Source organism: Saccostrea cucullata, unplaced genomic scaffold (assembly GCF_032062105.1).
Source record: "Saccostrea cucullata isolate Sc308-1 unplaced genomic scaffold, CSIRO_AGI_Scuc_v1 ctg5430, whole genome shotgun sequence".
Lineage (NCBI taxonomy): Eukaryota > Metazoa > Mollusca > Bivalvia > Ostreida > Ostreidae > Saccostrea > Saccostrea cuccullata.
In genome coordinates this window covers 27,359-43,797 of record NW_026933290.1, presented here as the reverse complement: position 1 = coordinate 43,797, position 16,439 = coordinate 27,359, and the positions used below count along the sequence as shown (strand labels likewise).

The window sequence follows — 16,439 nt, the reverse complement described above, 5'->3', positions numbered from 1 at the left end:
ATTCTGGCCCCTTTTGGCCCCTAATCATGTATTATACGCATTAAAATTATAATATATAGTTGTAAAATGTTGAGATAAACATTTTTGCTTCAGTAATGTATAATTTCAAAATATTGACTGTTAAAGAACAATCGATAAAAAGAAAGTTTAGCCCCTTTTGCCACTCTAATGTGATGATTCAGCACTTTTTTCTAATATCATTTTAAGGATCTTGTCATTCTGCACAAATTTTGTTCAAAGTATGTTTTAACAAAATAATTTTACTTTAAAAGATATGATGCAAAATGTCTCCAAAAATCACTCATGACTCGTGTCCTAAACTTTTAATATATCTTTATATAATGAGTTTCAAGCTTCCATACAAAACACTGTAAAATTATCCTATATTAAGTATATAGGTCATTTCCTTGGCAACATGTCCTCTATCATCACTGAAAATTTCAGCGCCATTTTTGAGATCAGTGACGGACAAGAAGGTCCTCTGAATTTTAGTAAAAGGGCGATAACTTCAGAATGCAAGTGATTTTTAAAAAATCCTTTAGCCGGAATTAACTTCAGATAATTGCGCACCAACCCTGAAAATTTGAATAAAATCGAACGAGCCATCTTGAGAAATCGCCTGCACAAATTTTGTAAGAAAAAAAAAGAATAACAACTAGATGAGATCTCGTTGCGAGCAACGAGTAGGTCAGCCCTTTTTCTTCATATTTCTAAGGATTTTGATCACTTTTTCTTCAGATGTGATTTTGACTTTTTTGAGCTATAAAAGAGAATTACTTTAAGTTTTCCTTCATTGAATTTAAAATTTCTCATTTTTATCACGGAATTTAAACATCTTTTGTTCAATAAGGCTTATCAAAATATTTCTCCCTTTTGAAATATAAAGCATAAAAAATGCAGCATTTTGTCCCTTGCAACCCCTAATTACGTAACATATGATCAAAATGTTAATATATATTGATGCAAATCGTTATGATGAATAATTTTGCCCCAGTAATGTATAACAAAATATTGATCATTAAAGAGTTATAGATAAAAGACTTTTGGCCCCTCTGAGCCCCTAATTTGAGGAGTCAGTCCCTTTTTCTTCATATCAAATGAAAGGTTTTATGATTTTGAAGATTTTTTGTTCAACACTTATTCAGAGATTTCTATTCGTTGTGGAAATATGCTAAACGGAAATATTTAGGGGCCACTCCTACAAGTCCTTAATGGGGCCGTTTTACAAAAATTCAAAGTATGCATATTGTTTAAAACATTATTCTGGCTATCTTTTGTTCAATATTGCTTATCAAAATATTCCCCATTTTCGAGATATAAAGCGTCAAAGATTTGACATTCTGGCCCCTTGTGACCCCTTATTACGTAACATATGATCAAAATTTTATCATATATTGTTGCAAATTGTTAAGATAAATACTTTTGCTTCAGTAATGTATAACAAAATATTGATCATTAGAGAGTTATAGAAAAAGACTTTTGGCCCCTTTGTTCCCTAATTTGATTTTAAACATCTTTTTTTCTTGATACCAAATGAAAGGTCTTATAATTTTGAAGATTTTTTGTTCAACACTTATTCAGAGATTTCTATTCGTTGTGGAGATTTGCTAAACGGAAATATTTAGGGGCCATCCCGACAAGTCCTTAATGGGGCCATTTTACAAAAATTCAAAGTATGCATATTGTTTAAAACATTAATTTGACCATCTTTTGTTTAATATTGCTTATCAAAATTTGTCCCCTTTTCGAGATATGAAGCGTCAAAGATTGAGCATTCTGGCCCCTTGTGACCCCTAATTACGTAACATATGATCACAATTTTATAATAGATTGTTGCAAATCGTTAATATAAACATCTTTGCTTCTGTAATGTTTCACAAAATATTTCAGATCATTAAAGAGTTAAAGATGAAAGAATTCTGGTTTTTGAGAGCCCCTAATTACGCAAAATATGCTTAAAAGTTTATAATGTATTGTTCCAAATGGTCTAAAATTAAATAATATCGAAAATTCGACCAGAAAAAATGATAAAATTTTTTGGTCATATGGGGGATTAAAGACGAACCCGGGTCGCCCACGTGACAATCCAACGCGCTAACCATTTAGCCATTGGGATCGCCGCTTCGCGTTTTCAAATGCAAATATCTCGGGATTGGCTTTTTCGATTTTCAAACAAATTACATATTTCGCTTCTGCAAAAGGGTCTCTATTCAAATCAAAATCAAAAATATTAAAAAAGAAAAGTTGAGAAATTGCGTTTTTTAAATTCGCTTCCGGTATAAAGCCGGAAGTACTGACGGCGCACGAAAAGGCGATTCTGCAACGATATAAATCATGAACTATCATATCCAATCAATCTTCAGTTCATATCTTAAGCAGTTTTCACTACTAAATCAAGACAAAATTGCATTTTAAAATCAGAAAATTCCCGATATCTTCCGACCGGAAGTGACGTCATAAAATCGCTTAAAAACCTATCAAGATCGATTGATTAGCTATTAAATATGAAAATTTTATGTAAATCGGCCGAGCCGTTTCTGAGAAATCGCCTGCACAAAATCGGTTGGAAGAATAATAATAATAACTAGACGAGCTTGTTGCAAAGCAACAAATAAGTCTTCCGTCTAATTCTGAAGACGATGATATCGAGATTGATAGACATTTACGGTTATGTGTGCAAAAAAACGAGCCATTTACAAATACTTCCGGCCTGACCGGAAAGAGTGATCGGTATTTTAACGACTTTAAATGATCTCTGCCTCTGCTATTTATTATTTTGAACAACTTTCCTTCTATGATGTTTAACAAATTGTCAACACTTTTTGAGATATCAGATTAAACGTTTTGGCCCCTCTGGATCCTTTAATTCAGGGGCCAGCCCTTTTTCATAGATATCATTTGAAAGATCATGCAATTCTACACTTCTTTTGTTCTTTATGTTTTATCAAAATATTTCTAGGTAAAAAGTTATCGTAGGAAAGGTGTTAGAAATTTTGAAATTCATAATTGGACTATTTTCGAGCCATAGCGAGCGCCGGCGCTTCGTACTTTCGGTAGTTGTGATATACAAAGGGCACTTCTCCAAAGGTTGCTCTAGCATCACTGAAAATTTCATGCTTCTGTGTTGAGTGCTTTTTGAGAAAACTGCCGTGCAAAACTATAATACCCTCTAAAAATCACTAAATCGCAGAAAACTCCGAACCGGAAGTGACGTCATCAAAATAAAAAATTATATGTCTAGACTTTTTGATGTTCCGTCAGACCTGAAAGTTTCATGAAAATCGATTTCGAGCCGTTCTCGAGAAATCGCGCGTACAAAATCGGTAAGAAAAAAAAGCAATAATAATAAAAAATAGTGGAAAAGAAACCTAAGAAAAACAATAAGGTCTTCCGCTGAAGACGGAAGACCTTAATGAGACAAAATGCGTCAAATTTTGTGAGATATTTCTGAGACATTTTTTCGGACCTATCGAACTTCGGTGCCTTTTGCGCTAGAAAGATTTGAAGACCCAATTACAACTCACCAAACCTTCCTCTATTTTCCCCGAAAATCTTAAGTCCATATCTTAAGTCGTTTCGGAGGATTTCCCAGGACAAGCCGATATATGAAAATCAAAAAATCGTCCATAATCTCACGACCGGAAGTGAGATAATCAAAATTTTCGAAAAAAACCTATCAAGATCAATTGAATATCTTTCAGATCTAAAAGTTTGGTTTAAATCGGACGAGCCATCTCTGAGAAATCGCTTGCACAAAATCGGTTGGAAGAAAAATAATAATAACTAGAGCAAAGCTCGTTGCAAAGCAACGAGTAGGTCTTCCGTCCGGTTTTGACCGGAAGTGCGGAAAGTGACATCAAAAAAGAAAGCAATGAGCTAAGTCGTCTCTAGTGACTTTATTATTTCAATTTTTCATCAAAAGCCTTCAAAATAAGCTATTTTAGCTACTTCCGGTTTGACCGGAAGTGACGACGACGGACGGAAAATTAATTTTAATGCTCCCAGAAACATATGTTACCAAAAAGCTTGTCAAGAATGGCAAAAATACACGTTTTCCGACTACTTCCGATTTGACCGGAAGTGACGACGCCGGAAGTATTTTGACGACTTCAGTAGATTAAGCTTGACATTTTAAACAACTTTGCTTCTTTGATGTATCACAAATTCTCAATACGTTTTGAGATATAAAGAAAATACTTTCGGCCCCTCCAGGCCCCTAACTTAAGGGGCCAGCCCTTTTTTCGAAATGTCATTTGAAAGATCTTGAAATTCTAAACCTTTTTTATTCTACATGCTTTAACAAAATATTTCTAAGTAAAAAGTTATCGTTGAAAAGGTGCATAAAAATTTGAAATTCTTGATAGGACTATTTTCGGGCCATAGCGAGCGTCGGCGCTTCGTACTTCCGGTAAATGTGATATACTTAGTGCACTTCTCCAAAAGTTGCTCTAGCATCACTGAAAATTTCAAGCTTTTGTGTTAAGTGCTTTTTGAGAAAACTGCCGGACAAAGTGACCCTCTAAAAATCGCTAAATCGCAGAAAACTCCAAACCGGAAGTGACGTCATCAAGATAAAAAATATATATCTAGATATTTTGATGTTCTATCAGACCTGAAAGTTTCATGAAAATCGATCTAGCCGTTCTCGAGAAATCGCGCGTACAAAATCGGAAAGAAAAAAAAAACAATAATGATAAAAATAGTGGAAAAGAAACCTAAGAAAAACAATAAGGTCTTCCGCTGAAGACGGAAGACCTTAACTAGATGAGATCTCGTTGTGAACAACGAGTGGGTCTTCCGTTCGATTCTTGATGAGATAAGATAAGATTTTGATTGAGATTTTTTTACAATGATAATTTTCTTAAGAAAAACGATTGTGCTGCCGTAATGGTATTTTTTAAATATTGAACCTTGAATTGCATAAATTCGAATTCTGGCCCCTCTTGGCCCTTTATGTAAGGTACCAGCCTTTTTTTTCAAATCATCTTGAAGATCTCATGCTTTTTAACACTTTTTGTTCAACAAGTGTTCAGAGATTGTTTTTCATTTTCGAGTTATTAGCATAAGAAATATTTAGGGGCCAACCCTTCAACTCCCTAATGGGGACGTTTAGTGAAAAATGAAAGGTTTCATATTGTTCAGAATATGATTTTAAACATCTTTTGTTCAATATTACTTATCAAAATATTTCTCACTTTCGAGATATGATGTGTCAAAGATTTAGCATTCCGGCCCCTTGTGGCCCCTAATTATGTACCATACGACATAAAAATCATAATATATAGTTGTAAATGGTTGAGATAAACATCTTTGCTTCAGTTATGTTTTACAAAGCATTTAAAGATAAAGAGTTATCGATTTAAGACTTATGGCCCCTCTTGGCCCCTAATTTGACTGCCCAGCCCCTTTTTCTTGATTTCGACTTAAAGCTCTTATGATTTTGAACACTTTTTGTTCAAAAACTATTCAGAGATTCTTTTTCGTTTTCGAATTATTCGCAAAAGAAATATTTAGGGGCCAACCCCTCAACTCCTTAATGGGGACGTTTAGCTAAAAATGAAAGGTTGCATATTGTTTAGAACATGATTTTAAACATCTTTTGTTCAATATTACTTATCAAAATATTTCTCACTTTCGAGATATAAAGCGTCAAAGATTTAGAATTCTGGCCCTTTGTAGCCCCTAATTATGTACCATACGAGATGAAAATCATTATATATAGTTGTAGATGGCTGAGATAAACATCTTTGCTTCAGAAATGTATTATAAAATATTAACTGATAAAGAGTTTTCGATTGAAGACTTTTGGCCCCTCTTGGCCCCTAATTTGAGTGCCCAGCCCCTTTTTCTAGATTTCATCTTAAAGCCCTTAGGATTTTGAACACTTTTTGTTCAACAACTATTCAGAGATTCTTTTTCGTTTTCGAGTTATTTGCAAAAGAAATATTTAGGGGCCAACCCTTCAACTCCCTAATGGGGACGTTTAGCGAAAAATGAAAGGTTGCATATTGTTCAGAACATGATTTTGAACATCTTTTGTTCAATATTACTTGTCAAAATATTTCTCACTTTCGAGATATAAAGCATCAAAGATTTAGCATTCTGGCCCCTTTTAGCCCCTAATTATGCACCATACGACATGAAAATCATAATATACAGTTGTAGATTGTTGAGATAAACATTTTTGCTTCAGTAATGTATAGCAAAATATTGACTGTTAAAGAGTTATCGAAAAAAGACTTTTAGCCCCTCTTGGCCCCTAATTTGAGTGTCCAGCCCCTTTTTCAACTATTCAGAGATTTTTTTTCGTTTTTGAGTTATTCGCAAAAGAAATATTTAGGGGCCAACCCTTCAACTCCCCAATAGGGACGTTTAGCAAAAAATGAAAGGTTGCATAATGTTCAGAACATGATTTTGAACATCTTTTGTTCAATATTACTTATCAAAATATTTCTCATTCTCGAGATATAAAGCGTCAAAGATTTGGCATTCTGGCCCCTTGTGGCCCCTAATTATGTACCATACGTCATAAAAATTATGATATATAGCTGTAGATTGTTGAGATAAACATTTTTGCTTCAGTATTATATTACAAAATATTAACTGATAAAGAGTTATCGATTAAAGTCTTTTGGCCCCTTTCTGCCCTTAATGTGATGAGTCAGCGTTTTTTTCTTGATATCATTTGAAAGATCTCGTTGTTCTGCACAAATGATTTTCAGTATGTTCTTACAAAATATTTATACTTTAAAAGATATGATGCAAAATGTCTCCAAAAATCACTCGTGATTCGTGTCCTAAATTTTGACCCCTACCGAGCTTCCATACTAGGTACTTCCAGAAACTATCCAAACTCCAAGTAACATGGGGACATGTCCTCTATCATCACTGAAAATTTCAGCGCTCTAGCTCAAACCGTTTTCGAGAAAATGAACGGACAAGGAAGTCCTCTGAATTTTGATAAAAGGGCGATAACTCTAGACCGGAAGTGATTTTCGCAAAATCCTTCCGCCGGTATAAACTTCAGATGATATTGCAACATCCCTGAAAATTTGAAGCAAATCCATCCAACCATCTCTGAGAAATCTTCTGCACAAAATTTGTGCAGAAAAAAAGAATAATAATAATAATAACTAGATACGATCTCGTTGTGAACAACGAGTGGGTCTTCCGTTCGATTCTTGATGAGATGAGATAAGACTTTGAATTAGATTTTCATTCTAAAGTAATGATTTTCCATAATCTGTAAAAAGACATTGAACAATAAAGATTTCTAAAATCGACTTTTGGCCCCTCACGGCCCCTAATATTAGGGATCAGCCCTTTTTTCTTCATAACATTTTAAAGCTCTCAGGATTATGAACACTTTTTGTTCAACAACTATTCAGAGATTCTTTTTCACTTTCGAGTTATTTGCAAAAGAAATATTAAGGGACCAGCTCTTCAACTCCCTAATGGGGACGTTTAGCGAAAAATGAAAGGTTGCATATTGTTCAGAACATGATTTTGAACATCTTTTGTTCAATATTACTTATCAAAATATTTCTCACTTTCGAGATACAAAGCGTCAAAGATTTAGCCTTCTGGCCCCTTGTGGCCCCTAATTATGTAATGTACGACTTTAAAATCATAATATACAGTTGTAGATTGTTGAGATAAACATTTTTGCTTCAGTAATGTATAACAAATTATTGACTATTAAAGAGTTATCGATTAAAGACTTTTAGCCCCTTTTGGCCCCTAATTTGAGTACCCAGCCCCTTTTTCTGGATTTCATTTTGAAGCTCTTAGGATTTTGAGCACTTTTTGTTCAACAACTATTCAGAGATTCTTTTTCGTTTTCGAGTTATTCGCAAAAGAAATATTTAGGGGCCAACCCTTCAACTCCCTAATGGGGACGTTTAGCGAAAAATGAAAGGTTGCATATTGTTCAGAACATGATTTTGAACATATTTGTTCAATATTACTTGTCAAAATATTTCTCACTTTCGAGATATAAAGCATCAACGATTTAGCATTCTGTTATCTGTAAAAAGACATTGAACAATAAAGATTTCTAAAATCGACTTTTGGCCCCTCACGGCCCCTAATATTAGGGATCAGCCCTTTTTTCTTCATAACATTTTAACGCTCTCAGGATTATGAACACTTTTTGTTCAACAACTATTCAGAGATTCTTTTTCGTTTTCGAGTTATTCGGAAAAGAAATATTAAGGGACCAGCCCTTCAACTCCCTAATGCATATTGTTTGTTCAGAACATGATTTTGAACATCTTTTGTTCAATATTACTTATCAAAATATTTCTCACTTTTGAGATACAAAGCGTCAAAGATTTAGCCTTCTGGCCCCTTGTGGCCCCTAATTATGTAATGTACGACTTTAAAATCATAATATACAGTTGTAGATTGTTGAGATAAACATTTTTGCTTCAGTAATGTATAACAAATTATTGACTATTAAAGAGTTATCGATTAAAGACTTTTAGCCCCTTTTGGCCCCTAATTTGAGTACCCAGCCCCTTTTTCTGGATTTCATTTTGAAGCTCTTAGGATTTTGAGCACTTCTTGTTCAAAAACTATTCAGAGATTCCTCTTCGTTTTCGAGTTATTTGCAAAAGAAATATTTAGGGGCCAACCCTTCAACTCCCTAATGGGGACGTTTAGCGAAAAATGAATGGTTGCATATTGTTCAGAACATGATTTTGAACATCTTTTGTTCAATATTACTTATCAAAATATTTCTCACTTTCGAGATACAAAGCACCAAAGATTTAGCCTTCTGGCCCCTTGTGGCCCCTAATTATGTAATGTACGGCTTTAAAATCATAATATACAGATGTAGATTGTTGAGATAAACATTTTTGCTTCAGTAATGTATAACAAATTATTGACTATTAAAGAGTTATTGATTAAAGACTTTTAGCCCCTTTTGGCCCCTAATTTGAGTACCCAGCCCCTTTTTCTGGATTTCATGTTGAAGCTCTTAGGATTTTGAGCACTTCTTGTTCAACAACTATTCAGAGATTCTTTTTCGTTTTCGAGTTATTCGCAAAAGAAATATTTAGGGGCCAACCCTTCAACTCCCTAATGGGGACGTTTAGCGAAAAATGAAAGGTTGCATATTGTTCAGAACATGATTTTGAACATCTTTTGTTCAATATTACTTATCAAAATATTTCTCACTTTCGAGATATAAAGAGTCAAAGATTTAGCATTCTGGCCCCCTGTGGCCCCTAATTATGTACCATACGATATTAAAATCATAATATACAGTTGTAGATTGTTGAGATAAACATTTTTGCTTCATTAATGTATAACAAAATATTGACTGTTAAAGAGTTATTGAATAGAAACTGTTGGCCCATTTCAGCCCTTAATTTGATGAGTCAGCACATTTTTCTTGATATCATATGAAAGATCTTTATGTTTTGCACAAATGTTGTTCAGTATGTTCTAACAAAATATTTATATTTTAAAAGATATCATGCAAAATGTCTCAAAAAATCACTCATAAAATGCGTCCTAAATTTTGACCCCTACCGAGCTTCCATACTAGGCACTTCCAGAAAATATCCTGACCATGTTGCAACGTGGCAACATGTTCTCTATCATCACTGAAAATTTCAGCGCTCTAGCTCAAGCCGTTTCCGAGAAAATGAACGGACAAGGAGGTCCTCTGAATTTTGATAAAAGGGCGATAACTCTAGACCGGAAGTGATTTTTACAAAAAACTTCAGATTATCCTGCAACATCCCTGAAAATTTGAAGCAAATCCATCCAACCATCTCTGAGAAATCTTCTGCACAAAATTTGTGCAGAAAAAAAGAATAATAATAATAATAAGAAAAGTGAAAAAGAAACATAACTTTGGTCGGCCATTGTGGCCCCGCCCTACCCCCGGGGGTCATGATTTGAACAAACTTGAATCTACACTACCTGAGGATGCTTTCATATAAATATGACCAATTATGGCTTTGTTATTCTTGAGAAGAAGATTTTTAAAGAAATTTCCTATATATTTCTATGTAAAACTTTGGTCGGCCATTGTGGCCCCGCCCTACCCCCGGGGGTCATGATTTGAACAAACTTGAATCTACACTACCTGAGGATGCTTTCATATAAATATGACCAATTATGGCTTTGTTATTCTTGAGAAGAAGATTTTTAAAGAAATTTCCTATATATTTCTATGTAAAACTTTGGTAAGCCATTGTGGCCCCGCCCTACCCCCGGGGGTCATGATTTGAACAAACTTGAATCTACACTATCTGAGGATGCTTGCATATAAATATGATCAATAATGGCTGTGTGATTCTTGAGAAGAAGATTTTTAAAGAATTTTCCTATATATTTCTATGTAAAACTTTGGTCGGCCATTGTGGCCCCGCCCTACCCCCGGGGGTCATGATTTGAACAAACTTGAATCTACACTACCTGAGGATGTTTCCCCATAAGTTTCATCTTTCCTGGCTCAGTGGTTCTTGAGAAGAAGATTTTTAAAACATACCATCAAATTTTCATTAATTCCCAATTATCTCCCCTTGAATGAGGGCCTGGCCCCTCATTTGAACAAACTTGAATCCCCTTCACCCAAGGATGCTTTGTGGCAAGTTTGGTTGAAATCGGCCCAGCGGTTCTTGAGAAGAAGTCGAAAATGTGAAAAGTTTACAACGACGACGAAGACAACGACAACAACGACGACGACGACAGACAACGGACAAATTGTGATCAGAAAAGCTCACTTGAGCCTTTGGCTCAGGTGAGCTAAAAATGTAGTTAATAATACTGCTATCTGGCATTAACTGAAGATAACCTATACAAAATCCAATTCAAAACAAGAGTAAAATCATCCAAATTCAAACATAATAATCACTTGTATCATAACATCTTGTCAAATATACAAACTACTGAAAAAAACACTAACAATTCAGCCTGAGGAACCATTTAAAAAGTGATCAAAGTTAAGTAAAGATGTATCTAACAATGAAATCTGATAATTTGTGTCTATGTCCACACATCCTCCAGGTACCGTTTTCCAAGCCTCAGTTTGGTCACATGACCTCTGGCTTCACTGTCACTTAGGCCTCTCTTCTCTTGCAGAATTGTCATAAAAGCTTGATTCACATCTTTGGCCATATTCCTTGCATCACCACAAACATAAATCACTGCATTCCTGTTCTCTATCAAATCAAGCATTTGATCAGCATGCTTAAGAATGTTATCCTGCACATACTTAGGCTCTTCTGTAGAACTAACGCGGGAAAATGAGACAAACAGTTCGGTCAAAACACGAGCCTCCTGTAGTCTCATAAGTTCTTCCCTGAATAAGAAATCCTGAGATTGGTTCCTGCAGCCAAAGAACAGAAATGTTTCTCCAAACACTTGGTCCTCAGTTTCAGGATGGCTCATCTGCATTTCTCTGTGTTGTAGGAATCCCACAAAGGGGGCTACCCCTGTACCAGGCCCAACCAAAATAATAGGTACAGATACATCAACAGGCAAGCGGAAAAACTGATTAGACCTTGCAGAAATTTGCAACTGTAGGCCTTTTCCATTAGTCCCTTCTGATTCCTGATATCCTATATTTTGAATATCTAATGTCCTCTTATCTAACATACCCGTGCATATTCCCTGCCTTGAAAAGCTCCTACCATCTCCTTCTGGAATATTGACCACATTGAAGACAATATCTAGCTGTCCCGGTATTTTCAGTGGGGAGCTGCAGGCAGAGTATGGTCGTGGTTGTAGCTTTGGAAGTGACTCTATTAACCTCTCCACAGGAGGCTGACAGGAAGGAAATGCGTGGAGGAGATCAAGTATACTGATCTCAGGATTCCGGATAAACTTGGTGTAATCAGCCATACCCTGTTTACTACAAAGTTCTTGAAGTCTTCGCTTCTCTTTGGGGTTTGTCGTCTCTTCCACAAGCTGTCTTATCACAGACTTTTTTGGAGGTTCCCTTATATCTATATGGAAAGTGAATAAGTTTTTGAGTGTTGAGACTGTGGGGAGATGGAGTGGAATCACTGCTTTTGCCTTTTTGGTGTCTTTCATCAGCTCAATCTGACAAACACAATCAGCTTTGTCTAGAACATTCAGCCTCTTAAGTAACATTTCCACCTCTTTTTCTTCATTCTGGCAATAAACAGACACAGAATCCCCTGGTTGGTACGAAAAATCACTGTCAAGTTTTAGTCCCAATTTCAAAGTTTTCTTTATTGCATCCTGTGAAGTTAAAATATCTGCACTGATAATTGTGGCATTGGAAATGTTTGATGCAGTAGAAGTATTTAGTGGAGAAGGAGACTGGTCTACAACACTTTCTGTTGGATCATATTTAATGATGAGATATGCAGGTGAAAGCAGTGGAACTGTTACAGCACTATCACATAGTGGTTGAACTGATTTCCTGAGAGATGCTTCTGGGGTATCTTCTAGTAACACGTCTTCAAGCTTTCTTTCCAATGATTCTGTCCCATTAATTACAGATTTTACATCTAATTCTGATGTAGATACATTATGTCCATTAGAAACTTCTTGTTTCTCTTTAGAATCAACACTATCATTTGGAGGATCTCCATTTGTTGATGAATGACCGTTTGCTGTAACATTAGTCACTTCAGTTTTCTCACTTTGAACTACACCCTCTGTATTTTCTGCAAGCTTGACTGTACAATGAATACTATCACAACTTGTTTCATAGCTGCAGGGACCAGATTTGTTCAGTGAATCAAGGGATAAAAACTGTTTGAGTGCTGGAAAGAGTCCCTCAATCCATGGCTCTACTGCTTGTTCTAACCCCACTGCATCATCAGCCCAGCCACAGGGATAGAACCGCTGAGCCCCCAGTTCCTCTAATCTCTTGTCCAGGGTCTTGCCAGCATTGCAAAAATTCGTATAATTAGAATCACCCAGCCCCAGAAGAGCATAATTGAGATGTGATAAGTAATCACTTGGAAGAGTTTTCTTTTTCAATCTTCTGAAAAATTTTAAAGCCGTGTCAGGCGGTTCTCCATCCCCGGTTGTGGAAGTGACGATCACAACACAGGTCTCTTTTTCCAGGGTGAATTTCTTCTCCACCTGACTAAGACAATGTCTTTCGAATTCCAGTCCATGTGTGACTGAGTTCTGTTGGATCTCCTCAGTAATAGCATCAGCCTGTCCGTCTGGGACCCAAAAAGAAGCAAGCAACGGTTTTTCTTCTCAGGCATTTTTTACCTAAAAAATAAAAGAACTTAGTCTTTGATTAACACATCCTTGCATTTCATGAATTATAAGTTGATTTATACCTTAGTGTTTAAGAAAGGAAGCAATTTTGTTTTGTATAGATGAAAAATATATAGCTATAAATCCAGAAAATTCAGAGTAACTGAGTAAGAATGTTCAAAAGCAAAACTCTCTCACTAGTATCGTGTCGATGCTCAGTGTTAGTTACAGGGTTTAGCAAATTGAATACACCCATGAAACTGTTTTTTGTAAATTGGACTCTGTTATTGTTAATTTTTACGATTCTCCGGGTGTGTTCAATTGTTAAACTCTGCAAACACCACTGAGCACAGACTTTTAATACTGTGAGTTGATTTTGCTTTCAAACATTCATACTCTGAAGTTTCTGGATTATAGTTTTATTATTTTTTATTAGTACACAACAAAATTTCCACTTTTTTAAGTACTATTAAGAATGAAATCAAAAATTCGTGATTCAAGCATTTTAATCGTTATTGTATTGATTATGATCAATTTAAAATTAATTTGTAACTTCTTACACAATTTAGAAATATTGTCATGGATTAAAAGTGACGTTTCGCCTAGTTTCATCATGCATCATTCACACTGCCCCCCACACTTCGACACCGTGATAAGAGTAAACACTTTTAATCACTGATGAATGGATGTGGTTAAAAGAAATCGCTAACAAATATTTTGAGCTCTTGTGAAAAGTAAATTTTATGGTTATAAAAAATGAAGGAATAAGAAATGAATCAAATACCTCTTTTCAGAGTTTTTGCCACGGTAAGTTCAAGTTGGGGCTTACACAATACAGGATCTGGTAATTAAGCGACTAAAATTAAAGTCATCTACGAAAGACCCAAAACATCCCGGAAACACGAAATGAAGGATAAATGTAGATAGGGTTACGCTGCAAGGGTAAGGGTTAGCATTAGGGTTAGGGTCGACATTAGTGTTATCAAAGTATGGTTTCAGCATTAAAAGAACATTTTTTATCTCTAAATTATTTTATTTTAGCATATTCCTCTAGAGTTTCTCTGTAGAGAGAAAACAAACATATACAGGTCTGGACGATTTCCAAATAAGGAAGACAAGAACGATAACCGTGAATTGTTATTAATACACAGAATAAACAAGGCGCTTGTCAATCTGACCAATCAGATAACAGCATTCAGACAAACCCATAAGAAAATAAATAAAACACATGGTTTTAAAGTTTTTTGCTCGCAAGATTTTTTTGGATCAAACTTTTTGTAAACTTTAAGCACATTTAGGAATAATATAATATTTATGACAATTCTACCGTGAACAAACACGACTTAAAAGCTTAGAATACGTTTTAAGTGTGATAAAAAATCTGTCACTATGAAGTATAGCTATGGCACGCCAAATTCAGAAAAATGAGCTAATCATAGTTTCACAGTCGATAAACTAGGTTTATCGGTTGTAAACTATAGTTTACGGACTGTAAACTATAGTTAACAACGTTAATCTATATTTTACATCTGTAAACCATAGTTAACGCGATAATCTAACCGAAAACGATCAATTGCGATTGCAAAACATAGATTATCTGATAAATACAGTCTCACGATTTGCAAACTATAGTTTACAAACCGTTAACTATAGTTAACGATCTGATAATATACAGTTTCACGATTTGTGAAACTATGATTAACAACTCTTAACTATAGTTTACGATTGTAAACTATAGTTTACAAACGCGAATCTATGTTTATCAACAAAATCTATTGTTAACGCTTTATTCAGACAGATAAACTTAGATTAACATTCGTAAACTATATTTAACGACCGTTAAATATAGTTTTACAAATGAAAATTATACTTACCGAATCGTTAACTATACTTAACGAATCGTTAACTATAGTTTACGGTTTGTAAACTATAGTTTACAGTCGATAAACCTAGTTTATCAATTGTGAATGTGATGTTCTAAATAATTAAATGATATTGTTATGTAATTAACCCATGTTTATTGTATTTACCGTGAACAACCTTGACATTTTTATCTCCGTAAAGAAAAAATAATGCTTGATAGAATGTAATCGTTTAGTACGGAGGTATAGATCGCACCAGGAAGTTCTTATCAAGTTCAATTATAATATTTATTAGAATATATTATATGTTGGAAAATAAATTTTGCTTATCCGTCCGATTTTCATCGATAATGCTTAAATTGCATGTGTATAGATCAACTCACACAAGTTTATCGTATGGACTATACACATATTATGGTTTTAAATTATCACAGGTTTCATGTGCGCCGAATACAATGCTATGCAGACTATAAATATAATACCCATTATTTCTCTAATTATCAACTGTTCCATATTTTCATAGAAACAGAACACAGTAATGTTTATCAAGACTGTTTTTCCTCAGATTGCAACATTATACAGTGCAGTAAACTTCCAGAGTACTGTCGCAAAAACATAGTCGCAGAATTAAGTGGTGTAATTAAATATTTTGGATACTATAAAACTCTAAGAAACTTTTCGAAAATTGAAATGAAAAAATAACCATTTAATAAAAACATAAAAAGCTAAGACTTCGACACTCTTATACAACTATTCCTCCCTATAAGATTTATAGATTTAGGTTTCTTGACATCATAGACAGCTGCTCATTAAATAAAATTGGAACTCGTAAATTAAATTAACTTGACATTGGTCATTTGCTAAATTATATTTTGTAAAAACATTACCCACAAGTACTTTGAAGATGATTTTGAAAACATGCTTGAGTTTCTGAATGACAATATCTACATGTATGTGGTTTTGGAGATCAGTCTATATAGGTACCAATCCTGCCCCGTAATTAGCAGACCTATTTTTGTATTCATAGATAGGATTAGGGGGGCATAATTCATTCAAAATCTTATATACCAGTTTGAGAAGAAGAGAACTCTAGCTTTAGCCTGAACACCTTGTCATTTAGATATACCGACGACGCATTATCAATCCATTCATATGTCGACACGATATATCCCAAGTGAGTTTGAAATAAAAGACAGCACTGAGTCTGACACGACCGTTTCATATTTGGATAATTTACTTAAAAAAACGTTAATGGTAATCTAACAACCAAGCTTTATGAAAAACACGATGACTTTAATTTCTATCGTCAACCTCCCTTACCTATGCAGTAAATAGCTGCATACCGTAGCTCTCAAATATATACACACATTG

General features: G+C 34.7%; 1 protein-coding gene across 1 annotated transcript; it reads right to left on the bottom strand.

Annotated features, from left to right (window-relative positions):
* Nucleotides 1-11,004: 11,004 nt before the first annotated feature.
* On the bottom strand, nt 11,005-15,554 carry LOC134237924 (methionine synthase reductase-like). The gene is made up of 2 exons (XM_062720067.1): nt 15,551-15,554; nt 11,005-13,166 (listed from the first exon to the last, which is right to left on the bottom strand). Exons 1-2 carry the CDS (start codon nt 15,552-15,554, stop codon nt 11,005-11,007), a joined length of 2,166 nt encoding a protein of 721 aa, XP_062576051.1.
* Nucleotides 15,555-16,439: the final 885 nt, after the last annotated feature.